At 34.7% G+C, this 16,881-nt stretch overlaps 1 protein-coding gene across 2 annotated transcripts in view; it reads left to right on the top strand.

Annotated features, from left to right (window-relative positions):
• Positions 1 to 16,881, top strand: part of LOC119078436 (neuronal acetylcholine receptor subunit alpha-7) — a 171,381-nt gene that overhangs the window by 1,889 nt on the left and 152,611 nt on the right. For both annotated transcript variants that reach the window (XM_037185954.1, XM_037185955.1), the window contains exon 2: positions 237 to 661. In XM_037185954.1, coding sequence (XP_037041849.1) covers positions 613 to 661 — 49 coding nt within the window. In that variant the 5' untranslated portion in view covers positions 237 to 612. The remainder of the gene's footprint in view (positions 1 to 236; positions 662 to 16,881) is intronic.

Below are 16,881 nucleotides of genomic sequence, written 5' to 3' on the forward strand. Positions count from 1 at the left end.
GGTTTTTCTTTTACGAGATTTTTTTTTCCTCTCTATATTTGGTTAAGAGTTTACTTTCTTTTCTATGGCCTTTTAAGTTTCCGTTAAAGAACATGTCGACTTAGGTGATTTTTGTTTATTGTTTATTTTATAAACCCATCACATCAACTGATTCTTTTTTTTTTTGGATTTTCGTCGTTAGTAATTCATGTCGTTTTTTTCTTCTCTTCCATTTTCGGTGCCAATTCAATTTTCAGATCCGATGCATACATACGAAAAATCCTTAAAGAAAGCGATATGATAATTACATTGTGATTATCGATATAATCAGCCCCGAGAGTGTCGGAGACAGAAGGTTGTGAGTTGATCTGTATTAAATATATGTATTTTACATATGTATATGTAAAGCCTGCGTGTGTGCATCACTCACTTCACTAACACGGCCATCAAAATTTCTTCGCTAATAAAGAGAAAGTAAAGAAGAAGAAGAAAAAAATAATAATAAAAAAAGGAAAAGAAAGAAAATCGTATAAAAAAAAGTTCATTTTGGTTCATCATACCTACGCTGGATTTCATTTTTCGGGATAAAATCATCTCACTGGAATCAACAAGAACGAAAAAAATATTCTGGCAATGGATACTTTTCATCTCACACTACTAGTCTTCTTTTTGGCGATTAAGGGTTCGTATTTTATTTGATGTTTTTTTATCTTTATCTTATATATTGCTAGTACAATTTGTCTATATAGTGTTTATATTGTTAAGTTATGTTTTACATCGTCTACTCAACGTATACGTATATATACAACGGACGATAATTTAATTGAGTTCATGAACACGAATTATTTATTGATTTATGCAACTCAAGGGAATTCGATGGGTCAATGAGTTTTTTTAGGGATTTAATTCAATCTAATAAAAAATAAAAAAAAACTTTTCCGTGCGGAATACATCAGATTGAATGAATTTTGACTTATTTATATTAATCGTCGAAAATATTCGATTTCAATTAAACGTTTTAAATTGAAAGGGATGTAATTTATAATGTCGATAACATTGCTATTCCCTCGGATGTTTACATGGATTGGATATAATATACTCTCTCGCGATGTATGCGATGTATACACAAAAAAAAATTTGTTCAAAATCGAAAATTGTATTTCAACAACACTATATAAACAAACAAGCACCCAGCTATCCCAACTGGTAAGCACAATGTATTTTACAAATAACATGGTCGATGACCACTCTGAAAAATAGTTGATACGATGGTTGTGTTACCCCGGTGGTATTTAGAAAATTAAAAACAATTTTTCTCGAGTTTCTTTGGGTGGATTTTCTATTGCTTCGTGTATTGAATTACATTAAAGGTATGGAACGAAACAAAAGTTCAAAATGATTGGTTTTGTGTTGCTTCGCATTGTTCGTTTTGTGTTTGTCGACATGAGTTGGACGGGAACAATTTAAGCTATTTACTGGAAGAGCTCTAATGAAATTATTTAGTCTTTTAAATGTCTTGATGGTAAATCGGTAAATCGGTAAATCTTACGGGTCACAGAACTTTCGAACGTTATAAATAGCGGCGGCTAGGCTATTAATCTAAGGCTTTGGTTGGGAATGGTTAACGAAACGTATAAATTTACTACAGACATGTCGATCAAAAATGAAAGCGTGCAACTAGCTGATTTCATTCGACTGACCCAAGACTCATTCTCTACCGAGGGCGGAAATTTATAAATTTTTTCTGAGGATTTTCAATAATTTTCTAAAAATTTTCTTTCTCGTTTTTGAGGGGCTATCAACTATTTTTTTCTTATTTTTAAGTACTTTTATCTTTACAGTCGAATGATTTCCTAGGATTTGCATTGATTTAAGTTTCACGATCAACTTCTAAAAGTGAAATTCGATAAAAATTCTCATTTAAGAGTTGTTGAGGTTTGTTCTATCAATAAATTAGGCTAACAAATGAACTCCTAGATTCAGTATCACAATATGCAGAACTTAACGCTGTTTAGCTTTGTGGCAGTTAGTTATCTCACTAGCACAAGTCACCAAGGCTAGTGATGAATTGAAATTTCATTTCAATTATGATTCGCTAGGCTTGGCCGTGTACAAATTGGTATAGTGTTCGCTGAGCACTGTATCAAATACCACTGTCGCCATGGTCTGATGAGAAATGGTATTAATGAAAAACCTCGAACGACGTAACTTATTTTCTCTAAACCGAGATCAGATGTCTTATTTTGTAACAAAGACGCCGTCAACTGGTACCAAATTCGCCGAGTGTTGGTCCATAGGTCCACTTCCGCATCCGTTCGAACGTTTCAGTTTATCGTATAGGATCGTATGGGATGGGGGAGTAGAGGATTGGTGGTATGACGACGGTTCAATTTCAGCATTACAGACGATATATTTTGTGGATCTGAGTAAATATTTTATGAAAACTATAACTCTTACTCTTACTCTTACAAGAGTACTCTTACAAGACTGACGGCTTACTCCAAGAAAAGTTTCAACAACATTTTAACAGCCAATTTACCTGCTTTTGATGTTAAACTGTTGAAGTTTGTAAAATTCGCTCTAACTGAAGTTTCAAAGTTTAAAAAACAAAATTTAATGGACAGCTGGTAGAATAAAGGATGGACTTATACACTTGATAGAAATTTTCCAACCCACACACACACACACACACCATGTTCAGGCATCATAAATCCGAATACACAACACATTGTGCAACATGCATCATTTTCCCTGAAGCGATTAATATAAATCTCTATTGACCTGAAAAGTTAATTATTGCATTTTCCCGAAAAACCTTCATGGCTTTGGCATAGAAATTCTTCCGAAGGGCTAAATGGCTTCAATGCCACAACGTGTACACTTTTTATGAAAAACGAAAATTAACTCGCAATTAAAAATGTGACATGACATTCACGGTACTGCCTCACCATTCCCGATTTTTTTTCTATATGTACACATTATGCAAAACTTGTTCTCTTTTGTTGGATTATCCAGTGGTTTGTGCAAAACGCTCTCAAGGTTGCATTTCATAAAATCGTATTATATACGAAGCTATTGGCGCGAGAGAAAAATTCAATGTTATACCGATTAATGCGATCAATGAATGCAATTTAGTGTGGCACACTTGAATGGTATAATTATTGCCCATTGTTATCTTTAATTAAAAAAATAATCGAAAATATGAATTATTTGAGCGGACAAATGATTGGTCATGGGAAAAAAAATGTTTTTGCTTAAGTTTCGTTATTAGTGCAAGTGTTTTTAGATGCAAGGACAATTAATGATTAATTAAGAAACCGTCTAGCCTCTAACGACAATCTAGGGCAAAACAGTTATCCAGATATTTCCATATGCCGTCCCAATTTGCATGTCTAAAGGACACCATACAAGAGCCGTAAAAAAGGAGATAAGTGAAATGAACCACTGTGAATGCTTTATGACTGCTTGTTAATTTTAGAATTCTGGCTGGCTGACGCTTTATGATGAATATGCATAACATTTTTCTTTCAAATGTTTATTGCTCTTTTCATATGGTGATGTGTGCCAAGGGATCAAATTTCGCTGTAAGTTAAATAAAAGAAAAACCTCCGTGATTAATGGGGCTTCTGTTCATTCAAGTGATTTCTTTTTACTTCTTTTTTTTCAAAGTTTTACGGTTTGTGTTTTGTGGTTTTTGATGTGGGGAGCAAACATTGTGGGAATTATTTAGTAGGTTTCAAAAGAACTCTTAGCGTTTGAACCAGATATGATATGATGGAAGATTCAGACCGAACTCTGGAATTTATCCATTGCCTCTCATTGTTGTATTTCCTCGTAGTTTCTTGTAGTGTCATACTAGTCGTTAAACTTAGATTCAACTTTCATATAACTTGATTGGGAAACTGTGGGTCTGGCAAGACCTTTTTTAGCTAATGGTCGTACAGATTTAGACTACAATCTCATGGTATTTCCTTCATTTAGCCCTTAATTAAGGCATTGCGATTCATTTAATCTATTACTTCAAATGTTCAAAACGTCGCTTGCGTTTTATATATAATCTTTTACTTCATTAGTTTTATTATAGATTTTCCTATATAAAACCATTTTAACCGGAGCTCATTATTTTTTCTTGTTGTCGTCACTGTCGATAACATATGAGTAACATTTCCGATAAAGTGAAATGAAAATCAGACACAAAATCACCAGGACGAGAAAGGTAATATCGTTGTGTCAAATCCGAAAAACGAATCAGATGAATTTTCTATTCTTTTGCGGATAGGGAAAGTTGTAAATGTAATAGATTTTTTCATGGTTATCAGAAGACGCATAGTGCAATAGATGTAATCGAAAAAGGTTCCACTATATAAGAATTTTAACTAAAAAATGAAAGGCGCAATCGGGCTTGACTGATTTTACCATATGGTCATCTAGCACTGGAAAGTTTTTTTTTAATATTCCATTACGTTGCTAGTACATTTCGTTATAAAATTGCTAATGTCAGAGAATTATAACGCCTCTACAGGCCAATGGCGGAGTTTTCCTATAAGTCATTTATGTATCCCACACCGAAAACCGAACTGTGATCCTAATTTTGCCATCAGGTCACACATTCAGTTAGTGTTTCAGCAATTGTGTTGGTACTATTGCATGAATAGATGAAAAGGTTTCCTCCCTCCAGTGCACAACATAACTTCACACAGGTAAATCTCTTTTCATTTCATTTGATTGATATTGTAGTCATTCCATATACATACAATTATGCCATGATCTATTGTTTCCACTCGACTGGATGTACAATAATAATAGCTCACGTTTGCGATCTATTTACTGCATCCATTCATTTGCGTGCGTTCATGTTTCTGGCTGGCTCGTTACATTGTATTATTTTATGAAAAACCGAATCTGCTTTGTTATATTACTTTCGAGCATGGTGACTACAATTGCCCTAATTACGCGAAGCTATTTTCTTCAAACAATTTATGATAAAGTTCGTTGTTTCCAGTGCATTTTTTAATAAATGACATGTAATGCTTTGGAAAAAGTTTTCCATATAAAAAAAAAGTTTTTTTTTTCATGGTTAGCGGTTTGTTAAACAAACTTTACGTATGCTTCCTAAATTCTTCATTTTTTATGGACCTATTTTTTGCATTCTCCATGAAATACTTGACACTCAGTTTCCCTTTAATTTATCTGGAAAAGCTCTGTGAAATTTTTTTTTGTTCGTAAAGAACTTGCTTGCTATGAAATTTTCATACATTTTTCCTGTTAAATGGAAAATATTTTTTTTATTTATGCACTTCTTCTTCCCGCTATAACGAGCTGAGATTGTAAAATGTGCATTTTAAAATACGAGCGTACACTTTCCCAAAGTTTTCGTGGAGCTAAGAGATTTTATGATCATAACAAAATGTTGCAATGTTAAAAGCTATACGTATCCTACTTGCTACAGACCCGGGTTGGCGCATCGGGCTAAAATGCAGTGTTAATGCAACCCTTAGGTGGGCCGGAAAATTTGAAACTTTAGTGAATGAAAGGTAATGAACCAAAACAATCATTCGAGCGCTTTCTAATATTATAATGTCGTGACTCTGAAACAATTCAAAGTTGTCCGTGTCACTATTGATTTTGAATTTTTACCGCTCTTTTGACACGAATTATCCAAGGTATGTAGATATTGGCGAGGTAATCCTATTGTCAGAATATTGTGGTCCCACGTTTATTTGCAATTTGTTGTTATTGATGAAATGAAGAGAAAGAGAATTTTCGTGATGCTGCGAATCCGTAACCGTTGGACCTTACCTCCCCACTATAGCCTTGCTTGGCCTTGGCCTTGGAATTTTTAGTATCCATTTTGACTTTGAGGTCACCACAGTTAATAAGCTCAGGTAGTTTGCAACAAAATGGCGGGATGGCTCAGTGGTTACGTACTAGCCTTCCAACAAAATAATATCGATTACCGTGTCAGATAATTCCACAAGAAATGTTTCTAGTGGTTACATCACATTGGTTACGTCCTAAAGTTCATTCATGCTCCATAATTTGGTTAGCTGAAGTGTGTTTGGTGTCTGCAACAATGGAATAACTCGTATGACATGACCCAAATTCGATGGATTTGTGTGCATATGTCTAGCCGACATTTAGAAGAGATATCAATTAAACATCTCACTTGCCTCAGAGCTTATTTACATACTTAAAGGTGTAGTTCGGAATGGTCCTGACTGATCTTGTTATTGGCCGTAAAATGGTGGTACATACAAAAGGAACAAATGAAAATGAAAATGCACTTAGGGCAGTGTGCAGCATGACCAGTCCGACCCTGCACATTGTGAAATTGTTGTTGTTGTCCGTACTGACATCAAATTTAAAACTGTAATTGGTTTTTTTCATCAGCTTTGAAAACGAAAACGTTTTTTCCCTCCTGCAAATTATAGAAACAAGTTTCAACGAACCCTATACATAGGTTAACGTTATATATTTCTGAAAGCACTCGTCATACAAATCCAACGGCAGTAGAATTTAAAAAAAAGGTATCCAGCAATCTAAAATGTGGTATCCAGTGTAGCAGTTTTATAATCTTTTTGGGAACACATAAACCGACTCTATTCGAAAATAAATGAAATTTCCGTGCCATATATAAATTACATTTGATAAGAAAATGCACTGCAAGCTCAGAACTTTTCACTATATTATATGTGGGTATAGTGCATGCTGCACAGTTCATATCTATATCGAAACGATCCAGCAAGTTGTGTACTTAGTTTTCTACACATTGTACACATATATATACATCCGAGCACACGTTACAATTCCACATATACACTATACAGGAAAAATTTACAAGAATACTAGCTTTCGGTTACCAACAACTCCGGTGTATGTGCGGAAGGATGTTTTGAGCCGTTATATTACGAACATGACCAACATGTTAAATAAATTATAGAAAAGGCAACAGTTTGAAGATTTTGTATACATCTTTCACATCGGTTTTAGCTATATTTCTTTTATGTTTATCGTACACAACCGAAAAGCATTGAATGGTGTGGTTTAGAGATTCATCTATTTGCCAAGTCAGGACTATGATACAGCAGAGTAGTAAATATACTCGAATAGGGTCATATAACGTTGCTTACAGTGTACATATTTTCTTTATTAATGTAACCATGTCGTATTCGGGCATACGTATTCAATTTATTTATCGATATACACTGACATCACACACACAGACGACAAAATAGAACAAACAAAACAATCGGAAAATAGGTCGTACATTGGAACAGATTTTTAGTGTTTTTCCCCCCGGTTTCGTCTTCTTCGTCTACATTCCTTAAGCTTAATAAAATATTACACAATTTAGATCGAAATCGTTTCGTCGATCGAATTTCGCATTATTGTACCCGAATGGGCCGTATCATGCCTACGGACGGATATTATATGATTTTAGTGCTGTGATTGAAACGCCTCATCGTAATATAGGCTGGTATTAATTCAGATGTTCGTTTGGTCCACCGAAAACAAGCTAATGTTTTCGCAGATTTCCAAAAATAACTTGCAACGTGAAAAGCGTTAAACGTCTCGATAAATTTTCCCCTCAAGTCGTAAAGGGACGTGTAGTATGTTCGTAATGGGGTTTTTATTTTTCTTTCGATCTATTCGAAGCGCAAAAATGTGTAACAACCAAATGCACCATGTTGCTTTGAAAACCTTTTTTTTGTTTCAAGCTCTCACAATACTTCGTTGTTCGATTACCATTTCAAAATAACAAATCCTACTCGCAGTGTTTGGAAAAACTGTCGATTCTCTCACAACGATTAATGTATAACACACTTGAAAGTGTGTGCAAAATCGAATTGACTTTCATTATTTTATGAACAATCCACTTTCGACATCTTTCGTCTCTGTTTATTGCTGTTGTAGAGATAGATACAGACAGATTAGGATAAGTGGTTTGAACTTTGAACCTAAGCTACCATTCAGTACGACGACCATTAGATAATCAACTATCATTTGAAATGGTTTGGTTGCATTTTGTTATTATCGCTGGGCAGATAATCGTGTATTTTGAGGTCAAAGGAATTTTCAAGGATTTTTTTGTGTAAATTTCAAAGGATCTTCACACGATTTTTGAGAATTTTGTCTTGATTTTCTAGGTTTTTCCTTTGATTTCCTAAGTTTTTCCTTTGATTTTCAAGGATTTTCCTAAAATTTTAAGGAATTTTTGATGATTTGCAGCGAGTGTAAGGATTTTCTCAACAAATGATTTTCTTTTGAGCACAAGGAGCTGTTCATATATGACGCCACGATTTTTCTTATTTTTACCAGCCCTTTCTCCTTATAACGTTGCATCACATTTACGTTACACTCGCTAAATATTACGTCACATTTTGCGTGACGTCATTTATGAACAGCCCCCAAAGGTATATTCTATGTTTATCTGCACCTCTGTTGTTATTGTGATTATTCTATCACGTTATCTACTTCTAAGCCACAGATATGTATGCACATCATGTACACGTGTGACCTCAAAATGAATTGAACTTTCTTAAAGACCAAAAATCAAAATATTTAGTCATGCAGTCACCAGTTACAACGAAAAAGTAATTCTGATAGTCATTCCATTCTGTGATACACAAATTTACATCGATACGCAATTCACCTTGAATTTCGATCCGTCATTCCAGGGATATTTTTAGTTATCACTCACGCCTGCTAATACCATTTTGTTTGCTAAACAGTAAATGGGATTTTCATCCCAAGCTGACGCTTCATCACGAAAGAGTTTCTATATATATACAGGATTAACAGTTGAACAAACACAGTGGTTCTTGATGCTATTCGGTTCGTCCTTATACTCCAACACATCGAAATTAAGAGAAAAATAAATTTGTTTAGTTTCGTTTACACAGCCGTCAACTCTATCTCTTTTTTTTCGAGATTTTGGTTAAATTGATTTTATGTATGCCGCACTGTATTAGCTGGCTGGGAAGAGGGAAAATTGGTTTAACACCGTTGATGATGGTGATGATGTCAACTTTGCATTGTGTTGATGCATAAAATTACGTAGGAATTCCTCTGTCCATTTTTTTGATGAGTTGGATCGAGGGGAACATTAAACAAAATCCTTTGTTAAGAAATTGCTCAAATTTCTTCACAATTCTCAAAGGAAAATTCTTGAAAATCAAGAGAAAATCATAGAGAAATTCTTGAAAATGAAAGGAAAATCCTTGAAAATCGAATGAAAATCAAAGGATTTTCTGTTAGAAAATCTTTTTACACTCATAAAACACACGTTATGTGCCACTCGAGTTGGATTATGCAACGGCTTCAACTCAGTCCGTTAGTTACTTTCACTTCTTCAAAATAAAAAAGCATAGATGCAGAATGGAAGAGAATGATCTTCTTTGTAAAGAACAATCCAATCAAAATTATCCTGCTGAAGGATAAGTCCATTCATAAGATACTTATCTCAACGATCGCACATAGACATTGAGTCTTAATTAGGCTTAAAATTGATAGAAAACTTTCCTTTGCCTGTCATCTCATTTAACGTTTTATTCAGAGTGATATGCGTATGGTGCGTATGTCTAACTGTACATAATGGGACATCCACATAAAACCATACGCTTGAAAGATAGTCCCGTCACGATGTACACCGTAAATAATTAACAGTTTGCAGATAAAATGAAAGCGAAAATGTTTGTAGATTGTGTGGTCGAAATTTAATTCATCGCACCACTTGAAAAGTACTTAGAAACTTAACCCTTTTTCCACCATTTTCATTTTCTGAATACAAAAGTCCTTGTGTCTTATCAACAAAAAAAAAACGGAATTTTCTATCAACGTAAAACCGGTTAAAATGTGTGGGTGTGTGTGAATGTGTTTTTGTACATTACGCAGACACTTTATGGTATTAAAAGCATTTAAGGTGGTATCAGGTCATTGAATCTGAACAGAATTTTAAGTGGCAAATAAATACCCAACTTTATTTCGTATAAACCGAAGTACAATTTTCAGATAGTTGTTGTTTTTTGCATAGTCATTAAAACTGGAAAACAGAACAAAAGAAAAGGATTTCACAGAATAGTAGTTTCTGTGTAGTTATTCTATATGTCTTTCTCTTTTGTACGTTTCAGGTCTTTTTTTATAGACCATTGAACTTATAAAAGAAAATTGCTATAGCAGAAGTTAAATAAACATGAGCATTTTCCGTTGCCATAAACCGCAGAATAGTTTTTTTTTGTTCTTGTTGTTCTTGCGGTGAAAAATATGACATTGTTTAATGAAACCTGAGTTTTTGTTACAGTCAGATGTATAATAGAAGATATATTCGACTGTGCCGTGTCACCGTTCTACTTAATTAACAAAATTTTATTTTCTTGTTTTGCAACGAAGCAAACCTAATTACATATTTTCAGGTTTTAGTAGATGAAACCGCATGTTCCGAGTTTTACGGACGACTTTGGTATCTGTTGTAGACAGTGGTGACGACAAAAAAAACAAGATGCATTGGCTAATGTGCAATAGGGGTTGGGGTATACAAAAGTGCATGAAAAAAAAGTGTTGAAATATTTGGGGGTGGAAAGCCACTGGCTATTTTTAGAAAGTCATCATTTTCCAATATTTTTAGACCCGTACGAAGTACTGGGGTCTTATGGGTTTACGCATACGTTTGTAACACGTCGAATTGGACTCCCTGAGTAAGAAAAACCTATTGTGGTTGTCTAGAGATGCCAAATCCGCGAAAAAAAAATGTCCGTCTGTCCGTCTGTCCGTCTGTCTGCACGATAACTTGAGTAAAACGCATCCGATTTTGAAAATTCTTTTTTTTCCCGTTTGGTAATGTCAAAAGACAGGCTAAGTTCGAAGATGAGTGATTTTGGATCGACCCCTCCCGAGCTGTGGCCCAATAAGTGCTTTACGGTTTTTCGAAGATATATCCGGACATTTAATCGTTAAACTTGTAAGTGATACGTCAAATAAAAGGTATTTACAATACCGATCGACAAAAAAAAAGTTTATGGAAATCGGATGACCGACTCGTGAGTTAGACCCCTTGGTGTGGAACAGGCACAGGGCGGCAAGCAGTTTTTGCTTGTAGGTCGGTTACATTTGAACATATTTCGTCTGTTTTAGCTTTATTAGATAGGTATTGACCGTACCAATCAGGGAAAAAAAAGTTTATGAAATTATGTTCTCCGGAGCGTGAGCTAGGTCTCTTGGAGTGAGCTCTTATCTGGCTACTCGGCCGTACAGTGAACGTGGAGTATTTTGTCAATATCTCGAGTAAATTTTGACCGAATTTCATGAATTTTTTTTTGTTTGAAAGGTATTAACGAATGTAAAGCGTCGGTACTATTTCCGGTCTCCTAACAAAATGGCTTCCGGCGGCCATATTGGATTTTAGTAAAATAGAAATATCTTGGGAAAAATGATACTTAGAGAGTTTCTGTTAACATGGAAATAATTTGTTATGTGTGTGGGGTTTCAGGGATTCCATATACGGACATCTATATATACCTATATACAGCTATATTGAGCTATATACAGGCATATAGAGCTATATAATAGCATATATTTATCTGTGAAATGTTTATTTATAGTGAAATATAGTTAAATATAGCGGTATATAGCTGTTTAAATAGGAATTTATGAAATTTGTCTTCGTACGGGGCTGTCTATATTGCCTCCGGCAATTTAGTTGTATATGATAACAAGGCAAAGAGTGGATAATGTAAGTGATTTTAAAGGGAGAATAGTTTTTCAGCAGAGAAGAAAATGAAGTAAGAGAAATGAAGAGTTTCACATTAAAGGCTTTTGATACGAATAGGTGTTTCGTACGGGTCGGCGTTAGCTATGTTTAATAATTTTCTCAAAAAAAAATTTTAATCAGGAAATTTAGGTAAACGTTTTCCCAAAGATAGGATCTGCCGAAAACTAATCTGCGCAGTGCCCTGATAAACAGTGTCCATGAGACCAACTCCATCAGATTTTGGGGTCGCTTAAGGACGCTTAAGCGCAGGCTAATGAAGTAAAAGATTTCATTGATATTTAGAGCCAGAAGAAGTAACAGATTTGACATTGACAGTTGAACATGGCTCTTGCGAGTTCCATGTCTATCAAAATTGTTTGCTAAAAGTGTTCTTTCTAAGAAATCAACAGAAAAGTCGGTTACAGAAATTATTTCAACCTGTAGAGCTCACAATTTCAATCCAATTCACGCTACTCGTACTCATTACTCTACTCCACATACGGTATCGATGTCACAATCAGTAGGTTAGATATTATTGGTAGCGAATAATGTAGAAAACATCAGGATTAGAATAACATGGTCGAGATGAAGTATCAGCACATTAGGTCTGTGGTTAAATTCCAAAACGTTTTTAGTATCGATTGGTTCTGTAACTTATTTGAACTTATTTCAGTTAGATTCTTCGAATTGAGCTGACGCCCTAGGTCCCATTGTGATCTAAATAGAATTTCAATTGACGGCAACATTGTCGCCGCCTAAATCTATTACTTCTTTCGTTTCGTGTATTGTTCAATGTTTGACATCGAATCCTTTACTTCCTTAGTTCTACTAAAGGAAGAGTAAATTTTGTTTCACTATATACGAACACAACGGCCATATCCCATCCCTCATGTATGTCATAAATATCGATAGCACATGACTATCCATTTCTAAAAGTTTTATGTTTTCTTGTACACTACTAATTCCATTATCGGTTATTTAAAAGCTTTCCTCTTAATTGTGTTTTTAATTGTTTATTAAATCACTAAAGAAGATCAATCTCACTTTTTCAATCTATCGTAACGTATATATTTATGCTGTTCAATGAATAGTGTTCATAGGCTCAATGCTGTTCAATAGATGAATGTTGAAACTAGTTATAAGGTTAAGAACACACCTGGGTAATGGTAAAAGGTATTGTGCTTTACAACACTGCATTCTAAAATTGAACATAATTAAATGAACTATCCTTCGCTGCCACAGGCGAACCGCGTTCAAGTGATGTACAGCTCTATGATAATTATCAACATTAGTTTTACAAGTCGACCATTTCTCAGAGCTGAGACTCATTGATCAATTTAATAATGTACACGGTGCAAGGTAATGCGTTGATAAAACGGCACTGACAGAAAATTTCACAAAATAAATTTGTTTAAAGGGAATGCGCTGTACTCTTACATGTATATAAATGTACAGTCGTGATGGGTTGGGAAGTAAGGTTCGTTGAATATTATTTTCGTACAATAAATTGTAGAGACGTTGCTGTCTCAAGCGCTATTTGTTTGTGTTAACGTTTTTAATAAACACATTACAAATTTCATTTGATGCGATGGAAATGGTATTTTCCTCTACCTTTTCATATAAGTAAATTGTAGCACCCGTTCGAGGTATGAGAATTTTTTTATTACATTTTTCAATTCACTTACCTGCATTTTTTACCGATTTGGGTCACATTCGCCTGGTATGTTGTTGCTTCAATCGTTTTTATTTTAACGTATCTACATTATGTAGGCAACATTACATATTATTGGAGAGGATGCTGTAAGCATCGATCCGAAATGGTTTCTGAACACTGTTGAACTTACAACTGAGAGGTGCTTACTAGGATCTTGGCGACGACGGTGGCAAATAGACGACATACCATGAGACATAGTCATAACTTATTGCATGCATTCATTTAGCGAATCATAGGTGGAATAAGTGAAGAAGCAACTGAAATGTGGTTATTTTGTCAACAGTTAAACTATTTCTTGGAAAAATATTTTCCATTTTTCATAAGTTTTCCCACATTTTCCTAAATTTTCCTCACTTTTTCTAAATGAAAAGAAATTGTGGAAAATTACGGAAAATGTACTTGCCCAGTACATGTGCTAAAAGTGATGAAAATATGGGAAAACGCTTTCCCAAAAATAGTTTCTGTTTGTTACATAGCATACTCATCTATCAAGTGAAACACAAAACACTAGCTACAATAGGGTGGGTCGATTTTAACTACTTGAAAATCCACACCTAGTGGCATGTGTATCTTGCCAAAACTAGTCAATCTGCATCATTCCTTTTTCTTTTCCGAATACTTTTGAGTATCGCACAATAGATTGAATGGGTCTGTCAGTCTTCATTGAAATTTTCATAGAAATTTTTTTGAAAAAAGCTTTGGAAAGCCTTGTAGAGGCTGAAATAGACTGAAACAAACAAAATCAACTTAATTTGAAAAAATCGGTGCAGCCGAAGTGAAAAAATTTACATTTTCTATATAATATTGGGGGTCTGTCAACTTTGAACCATCATAATGTACAACCAACTTCCTCAAATTTGATTAAATCTTTCTGTTAGAGTTAGAATAGGTAAAAACGACAATTTTGTATATTGTCGGAATGTCGCAGATTGATCATTACGGAAGTAATAGTTCCAGAGGTCTATTAGAAAAAAAAATTGCATGTTAAAAACGTCATTTACGTCAGATTAGGTTGATATTTCCAAAAATCTCTTACACAAGTTGAGTAAACATTGAAAATCGTGTCCGACCACGAAATAGAATGGCAACAAAGCTAGCAATCAAAGTCTCGGGGAGCGTTATCATCTGAGGGCCGATTTGGCTTTATCAAGTCAAGCGTTTTAAGTGAAGAAAGCCTGCCAACAAAACTTGACATCATAAGGAGAGTATGTCTGGGTTACGACGATCAACTTGCTGATGAAAACAAAAGCGAACTGTTGGAGTTTTTTGTTCATGATGTTGTACATGAGGTTATTCTAATTTGGAAAAAGACACAAGAAAAGAAACAAGAATCGACACGGATTTAAAATATTCTATGACGATAGCGAAAAACTTTTTGATATTGATCGCTGTCAATGTGTCAGAAATAGTTGCAAATGCGATGATGGTAATAGAATCCCGATCGATTTCATTGATTTGATTTTTGATCAACGTGGTGACCGACAATTACGTTTAACTGAACTTCCTGAGCCAACAACGGAAATTTCTACAGATTTCCTTACGACAACTGAAACTGGCAGTGAATACATTCCAGGAATAGAATCTGTAGAATGTTTAACATTTGAACATGCTCCGAAACGTTTCCCATTCTGTTTCGTGGTCGGACATGATTTTCAATGTTTGCTCAACTTGTGTCAGAGATCTTTGGAAATATCAAACTAATCGGAAATGCATTTATGTAGCGTTGTAGTAGTAGTAGATTCGAAGGAACATATTTCGTTCTATCATCAGAATCTACTATTTCGACAAATGACGTTTTTAACACGCTATTTTTTTTCTAATAGACCTCTGGAACTATTACTTCAGTAATAATCAATCTGAGACATTCCGACAATATACATCATTGTCGTTTTTACCTATTCTAACTCTAACAGAAAGATTTAATCAAATTTGAGGAAGTTTGTTGTACATTATGATGGTTCAAAGTTGACAGACCCCCAATATTATATAGAAAATGTAAATTTTTTCACTTCGGCTGCACCGATTTTTTCAAATTAAGTTGATTTTGTTTGTTTCAGTCTATTTCAGCCTCTCCAAGGCTTTCCAAAGCTTTTTTCAAAAAAATTTCTATGAAAATTTCAAAGAAGCCTGACAGACCCATTCAATCTATTGTGCGGTACTCAAAAGTATTTGGAAAAGAAAAAGTAATGATGCAGTTTGACTAGTTTTGACAAGCTACACATGTCACTAAGTGTGGATTTTCAAGTTGTTAAAATCGACCCACCCTAAGCTACAACTACGATGGCAATGGTTTGAACCGACACAAAGAAGTGCCCTTCTATGAATATTTGAAACATAAAAAATTCAAATATTCACAATGGCAATGTGTGAAACCATCAGGTCTGGACTGCCCATACTGGGAGATCGGGCGTATGGCTACTTGGGCCGCTCAAAATGTATTTTTTTTTAATGGCTGCTATGGGTTACTTCACTGTATTTGCCGCTGGCCAGGCCAGTCCGCCCTAGAAACCATTGGCCAAGATATTTTGTGCTTTAATTTTTTTTAAACAGAATCTGACCTGTCACGAAACTACATCGGACACGATAAAGCTCCATGGATAATCGTTTCATAGTCCTAAGGATGTCAAAATTATATACGCGTGAAGGAAGCGTAACCTAGTTATGGTAATGATAAAATTTATCGCCTCAAATATTAATTGCTCGTAAAACTACATCATCACTATACTCAAAAAAAAAGAAACCATTTAAACAGCACCAACCAAACGGTCCGTACACCAAAACTTTGTTGTAGACCCGTGGGTAAAATTTCGCACGCATATTATGCATTCAATCCGAAATCGCTCATATTCCATTCAATATGACCACAATTATGTTAATAATTGATTAATCACGACATGGTGATTCAACTGAATCGTGTGTATCGTATAACATCGACACCATGCATGCTGTTGGTGTGCTGTCTTTGGCTATTTACAATTCCATTTTATTGAGATAACCCAATTTAATTGTGAATCTTAAGTACAAGATGTTCACGTTTGCCACAACCACATAAGCATGTGACCCATTAGCATCTGAAGAACAATTTAAGCTGCTGAATCTTAAGTAGAACTCAACAACATTTATTATGTACCAGTGTTTCCCAAATGAAATTGCATGTAGCGAATATTAAGCTTAATTCCGGTTCTGCTTCGGAGAGTTGTAATGGTGTTTATTTTATTAAACGAAATGTTGGTCATAAATAATTAGAGTAAACGGGTAAATTGTTGTATAAATGTAACGAGAAAGGCATATATGTTTCGGCCTACGTTTTTAGGGTGAATCACTTTTCTATTTCGCTTATGGCTTCTTGCTATCAGAGTAGAGCCGTAACGGTTACGGTGAAACGAGATTGTGTTTATTGTCGGACTATCAGCGCCTAAATTATTTTAATAAAAATTTCTTT

Source organism: Bradysia coprophila, unplaced genomic scaffold (assembly GCF_014529535.1).
Source record: "Bradysia coprophila strain Holo2 unplaced genomic scaffold, BU_Bcop_v1 contig_297, whole genome shotgun sequence".
NCBI classification, from domain to species: domain Eukaryota; kingdom Metazoa; phylum Arthropoda; class Insecta; order Diptera; family Sciaridae; genus Bradysia; species Bradysia coprophila.